This window comes from Necator americanus, chromosome V (assembly GCF_031761385.1).
Source record: "Necator americanus strain Aroian chromosome V, whole genome shotgun sequence".
In the NCBI taxonomy this organism is placed as follows: Eukaryota; Metazoa; Nematoda; class Chromadorea; order Rhabditida; family Ancylostomatidae; genus Necator; species Necator americanus.
In genome coordinates, this window is record NC_087375.1 from 1,095,356 (window position 1) to 1,101,355 (window position 6,000).

Here is a 6,000-nt window from a genome sequence, read left to right on the forward strand (position 1 = left end):
TTCCGAGTAATTTAGTCAATTGAATTATTTAACTCGGTTATTTATCATGAAATGTAATACATCACGTTATTATATGATGTTTACCATTTATTCTATTTTACCATTTTTATTTACTATATGATTTTATGTGGTATTTTATATGATATTTATATATTTTAATTATATGATATATTAAAATAATGAGAGGAATTTTTTTTAAAAATCTATTGTAAAGTAATATCTAAGATCGGACTTGAATCCTGCTACTACTTTTTTACAGAACTGAAAAAGTACGGCAGATTATCAAAGCAAATGACGGAGAGCGTGTTGAATTAGCGGCTGAACTTGTTCAAGGTCTGGAGAGAATTCCCATTTATTTCATTGAGATATTTTTGGCGTTTTGAGGAATTCCTTTATTTATGTTCTTTACTTCATGTTGTGAAGGTTACGCAATAAATCCTGCAACTTTAGGTTCCGAACCTCTTCATATACGTTGGATACGGAATCGTGTCGCTATAGCCGACTCTGAATCGTTCCAATATGTTCGAAATGGCACTGATATTCGACTAGTGATTGCTGACGCATTCCCAGAGGATGGAGGAGAGTATGCTGTGGAAGCACGGAATTTATATGGCACTGCCAGATGTATTATGAGATTGGATATCCACAGTTAGTTCATAAACCAAAGATCCTATTCTACTATGTAAATTCCTACATTCTAACCTCGCTTCTAGGTCACGAACGTTCGATTGCTGAGGACGCGCCTCGGATTGTGAGCGCTCCAAAACTTATTAGAGCTGCTCCTGGGGAGTCGGCTGAGCTCTCAGTTCGTATCACAGGACATCCGGAACCCGTGATTGCGTGGGCAAAATCTGGGACAGCATTAACGAATTCTGAGAAATTCACGGTATGCAACTCCTAGTTTTAAAGGCATCACTCCACGAATCTGGAGTGGTACGGATTTCAGGTGGAGTATTCGTATACGAGATCGTAGATTAAGAAGAGGGGGTGATTCCGTCCATTTCTTCCTAATTGCCGTAAAAAATGTCCCGTAAGATACGGCTTCGAGCGATCCGGCGCGCTATTTTCTACGAGTTCGATTGGAGCGCGCCAACCTTGTGCACGTGCATCTTCCGGGACTTTTTTTAATGACAATTAGGAAGAAATGGACGGAATCACCCCCCTTTCCTTAATCTACGGTCCCGTGTACGAATACTCCACCTGAAATCCGTACCACCTCAGATTCTTGGGGTGATCCTTTTAAGTATGTTTTCAAATATAAGCCAATCAGAACGGAACACATGGATGATATATGAAGAATATTTTTAAGGCTATTTGTCAAACAGAGGGTGAGTCAATTCAAGAAAACGATAACTTTTTCGTAAATACATTAACAACCTGTAAAGTGAAAGTTAAACGTGGGGCAGTGAACTAACGTTGAGCATTAAGGGCACAGCATAGAGTGCTTGGCGTTAATCACTCTCTTCATAGTTATAGAAATACACCGAATTTTAATTCAAATTTGAAACAGTCCACGAATGCGCACGTGCTCTCGTGCGAGGGCTTCGGGTGTCCGTCATTGATCACCACGCCCCAGTTCTCACAAACGTGTGTTTTACTTTACCCACCCCGAGGAGGTGGGTGGCTATACTGGCCTGCTAGCGGTTCGGAGTTACCGATCACGGTAACATGGTTGTGATTTCATATCACTGGGCTACACCTGCTTTATCTAGTTGTTCTTTACAGCTACAAAAGTTTGAAAAATTTCCAAAATTTCAAAGACGAGACTTTTTGCTGGCACTACCTTCAAGAGTTGTCATAGATTCAGAGATAATTTCAGCTTCTCAACGAAGGCGATGAATTTACATTACGTATAAACGAGGTCATACGTACTGATGCCGGGAAGTATTCCCTAACAGCTGTAAACGTTGCTGGTGAAGTGACGGCCACTATTGAGTTGGCTGTTGCTGAACCTACGAGGTAAGCGCGCAACCTCTTTTTTAAAATTTTACTTTTACTTTTTAAACTTTTTAAAATTGTTATATCACCATCCTTTCCGTTTTCAGTTCGTCCACAGTGCGACCACGCTTCACGCATGCTCCTGTTTCGGTACAGTCTCGAGTTGGGCAACGAGTAGAGCTGCTGGCTCGGTTTACTGGGCAACCAGCTCCCGTTTGCCGTTGGTTCAAAGGCGACGTCGGGCTGGAGGATGGTAAGATTCTGGATTTTTTCCTTTTTTACACTTTTCCTGTGGTTTTACACTATCTGGATGGACTGAGGTTGTGTGTTGAAGGCGTCGGCGGTTATACGATCGCCGATGGCGCGGACAGTTCGACGTTATCGATTCTGTACTTGGAGAATGAGCATATCGGAGAATACCTTTGCACTGTACGTAACCCTTATGGAGAAGATCTCGCCACAGCTATGATCATGATTGAAGGTGGGATCCGGATTGATTTTTAGTCGATTTTTTGTCTTTGACGTCCATTTTTTATGTATGAGCGAATAGAATCACACTATTCCACATAAATTTGACGGAACTTTGCCTCATAATCTTCTTCGCTGAACAAAAGCAGAAACAATTTCATTTTGGACAACTTGCCGGTTATTATGGCGCGGTTTCCATTCGCTTGGTTTACTGAAAAGTAGCCTCTTGCACTGCTGTCAAGCTATCCCTTTTTTATCTTCAGATTTTGACAAAATACATCTCCATGAGGGAAGTTTTAGTGTACAAATACTTCTAAATTAAAGAAAAGATATTTCCAACTAATCTACAATTTCTAATTAATTCAAAATAAAGGAAACAGTAAGTAGGAGTAGAGTCATCGTCTATCTATAGATCTAGCCGGAATCATTTCTAACTTCTCAATGTTTTAAGCAATTAAGCAAATACAGCCGGAGTAAATTTGGTCCTTTTAACGTTATTACCACCGCACGATTTATTTATTTATTTATTTATTCATTGAAAACACCTGCAGGTGTGCCATGAAACAAAAAAAAAAAATCAAGTTGGAACAGAGCTCATTAGAATTTCGCCTGAATTTTACACAACAAGACTGGCCCTTCCGTTATTTCTGCACACTTATTTTTCATCTCATTTCTTCCATTATTTTTGCACACTTTTTCCATAGTTCTTCTTTTTAATTAATTATTTTGTAGAATTAGATTAACCATTTCTTTTGATTTATAATCTTATTCTTTTAGGCTCTTCTATTGCACTACCACTACGAAGATCGAATCGTAGATGAAACTGATCAACACATAACTTAAATCCGAGCGATGTAATGTAGAGTATTGAATGTTGATGCTCTCCACTCAGTACATTTCACGATTCACTCTTATTAATTACTTTTTTTTCTACAAAAATCTCGATCTTTATATACATATTACGCTCTATCTGCACGACTTACTCGAGTACAGTGTAAGGTGCACGTGGAGAGAACGATCGTCTACGAAGTTCACTGGATTTTTTTTCCCATTCTTACCGCTTTGTCTTTTATGACTATGGAAATGTACGTGCGTTTGTCTGTGATTAGCTTAATGAGAGAGCACATGCTTTTAGTTACCGTATCCTTCTGGCCCGGGATACGTCGCTAGGTGCTATGCATTTTAATGCTATCATCAAGTTATACTGTTTCCTATAAAATTAATAAATGTTTGTGTTTATTTCTAAAAAGCCGTCTATTATACAATAAAATGCAACAAATACAAAATCGTATCGTTTTGTACACAGAAAAGTAGGCGAACTTATTCTTAATTTGTATATAAGAGCACTTATCAACACCTTAAAGTTTTCTGATTATTACGGTAACAAAAGAGGTACATTTAGAACAAGTTGGGGAGTATATCGGCTCCAATAAACATGAAATAAACAACGTTAAACAACGTTAACGAAACAGAACGCAGAAGAGATGAGTAGCAGTAGAATAATTCCCCTTGCAGTTGATGCGTTACACAATTCATCACGACAGCAGCACGTTTTGTCGTTTCTCGTCCCCAAACAGCCCTCCCTCTGTTATGTAAAAAAAAAATATTATCATAGGGCGCATCCTCATGTCTAAAGGCAGCATACCACGAATCTGAGGTGGTACGGATTTCAGGTACAGTATCCGTATACGTGGTCGGAGGGTTACGGAGACCGGGGTGGTTCCGCTCATCTCTCCCTGAATCACTGCAAGCAGCTTGCCCCTGAATGCTGTTTTGTACGATGCCTTCTATTGAAGCGCGCCACCCTTGCACACGTAGCGTCCAGCACTGCCTATCGGGGCAGTCCGAATTGATTTTCGACGAATCGCAGGGCGGAGGCGGCGCAAGAGGTGGAGCGTTGCAGGAGATGGCGTCGTACAAGACAACATTCTGGAGGCTGCTGTTTGCAGTGATTCAGGGAGAGATGAGCGGAACTACGTCCGTCTCCGTAATCTACGACATCGTATGCGGATACTCCACCTGAAATTCACACCACCTCAGATTCGTGGTATGTTGCCTTTAAGGATTCAACGCTTGGAACACAGCTAGTCAAGCAGTTGTTAGAACTATCGTAGCTGCACTGCAATGAAATCTCGTTCAGTTCAACGTGCAGCGGAAACTGGGCTCTATCATGAAAAGAGAGTGTTCCTCACCAAATGAGGTGCATCGCAAGTTACTACTTTTTTGATTTATTCGATTTTGTTTGAATGCAATGCACTACGCTTTATTTATTCATTTTTCTCTTCAAAATCAAATTTTTTGTTCGGGTTAAGGTGTTTCCGATGAGAAATTGAGCAAGAGAAGCTCAAAGATAAATTTCATAAATAAATACAAAATATTCAGTGCCAATCTCGAGTACGCGGTGCGAATCGACCAACGCCTCACATGTTATCTTTATTAATTTATCTTATATATATATATATATATATATATCATATACCCCTAAAATATAAATTTATATATATATTATATACCTTTTATTTACCCCTAAAAAAAGAAACCTAAACCAAAACCAAAAAACTAGTGATTAGGAGCATAAAAGAACTTACTTTGCATAGATTTGGTGTTCCACAGCTTCTGCTCGCAAGCCATGTCATTTCATTATTCGTATCGTATTGTTCTATGTAACTCTTGAAACAAAACTGAGTCTCAAACGGACAATCCACTTAAACTACAAGTATTTGTGAATGACAGTGTGGGAATAAATGTGAGAATTTACTCACCCATGTCTTCATTGTATTTCTGTTGTCATTAGTGTTTATGAAGTCATAACAACGTACCGCAAACGCGTACGGTACAGCAAGCCCAAGAAGTAAGAAGATCCCCATACCTAAAGTATGGAAAGCAGAAAATTATGGCCAGTTGTGCCAAGCAAAGAACGAGACGGTTGAGTCTGAGCTGTTTGATTTTTTTAAAATAACTTCTTTTACTCCCTCCCTGTTTGAGTTAAATTGATGAGGAGTTATAAGAGCGCTAACAATCCATCGGAAAATGTTATACAGTCAGTTATATACAGTCCACAAAAATTAAGATATATTGAAATTTCAAGAGCAATCAAGCCAACAGCTCTCCTCCAACAGCCAGGAACGGTTTCCTCCCGAGCTAATATGACAAATATTCTTAAAAATTTCTACATTTTCACTAATTTCGAGATAGAAAATCACATTATTGTAGCCGGAAAGATGAAACGCTTTGCCGCATTAGGGCGGATACGAATCTCCGATCAACTATCCAGGAACAGGGGTACCTTTTACCTGCTACGCTATACGCTCCCGTCCACAATCAATCGTTATGTCTTCATTTTTAGAACACTACAGACACTTTGAAGTTGCTTCATTCCAATTAGCCTCCAGAAATAACTTAATTCCTGATTTCTTAATTGTAACCATTTCCTGTGAGACAAAACCCCTTGTCACTATAATAGCGATCCCAATCAAGGGTTAAAGTGGACCATCCCAGGAATCTGATCAGGCGTTGGTTCCGCTCATCTCTTCCTAATCGTTTTGAAAAAACGGCGTGAAAAACTCTGTTTTTCACAACGTTGCAGCGCGCCAC

At 39.4% G+C, this 6,000-nt stretch overlaps 2 protein-coding genes across 5 annotated transcripts in view; one reads left to right on the plus strand and one right to left on the minus strand.

Annotated features, from left to right (window-relative positions):
• RB195_012620 (uncharacterized protein) overlaps positions 1 to 3,227 on the plus strand; it is a gene marked incomplete at both ends in the record, with an annotated part of 62,839 nt that extends 59,612 nt beyond the window's left edge. For all 3 annotated transcript variants that reach the window (XM_064202075.1, XM_064202076.1, XM_064202077.1), the window contains 7 exons: positions 260 to 333; positions 451 to 648; positions 714 to 886; positions 1,820 to 1,959; positions 2,046 to 2,191; positions 2,273 to 2,419; positions 3,184 to 3,227. In XM_064202075.1, the coding sequence (XP_064057956.1) occupies positions 260 to 333; positions 451 to 648; positions 714 to 886; positions 1,820 to 1,959; positions 2,046 to 2,191; positions 2,273 to 2,419; positions 3,184 to 3,227 (922 nt within the window). The remainder of the gene's footprint in view (positions 1 to 259; positions 334 to 450; positions 649 to 713; positions 887 to 1,819; positions 1,960 to 2,045; positions 2,192 to 2,272; positions 2,420 to 3,183) is intronic.
• A 314-nt stretch (positions 3,228 to 3,541) lies between these two features.
• RB195_012621 (uncharacterized protein) lies at positions 3,542 to 5,273 on the minus strand (the record flags this gene model as incomplete). 2 transcript variants are annotated; one of them, XM_064202078.1, is made up of 4 exons in its annotated part: positions 3,542 to 3,617; positions 4,052 to 4,167; positions 4,995 to 5,075; positions 5,169 to 5,273. In XM_064202078.1, the coding sequence occupies 4 exons, from the start codon at positions 5,271 to 5,273 to the stop codon at positions 3,542 to 3,544; spliced, it is 378 nt and encodes a 125-aa protein (XP_064057959.1). The 2 variants fall into 2 exon arrangements, with proteins under 2 accessions (XP_064057959.1, XP_064057960.1); XM_064202079.1 differs by lacking the exons at positions 3,542 to 3,617; positions 4,052 to 4,167 and adding an exon at positions 3,857 to 3,991.
• Positions 5,274 to 6,000: the final 727 nt, after the last annotated feature.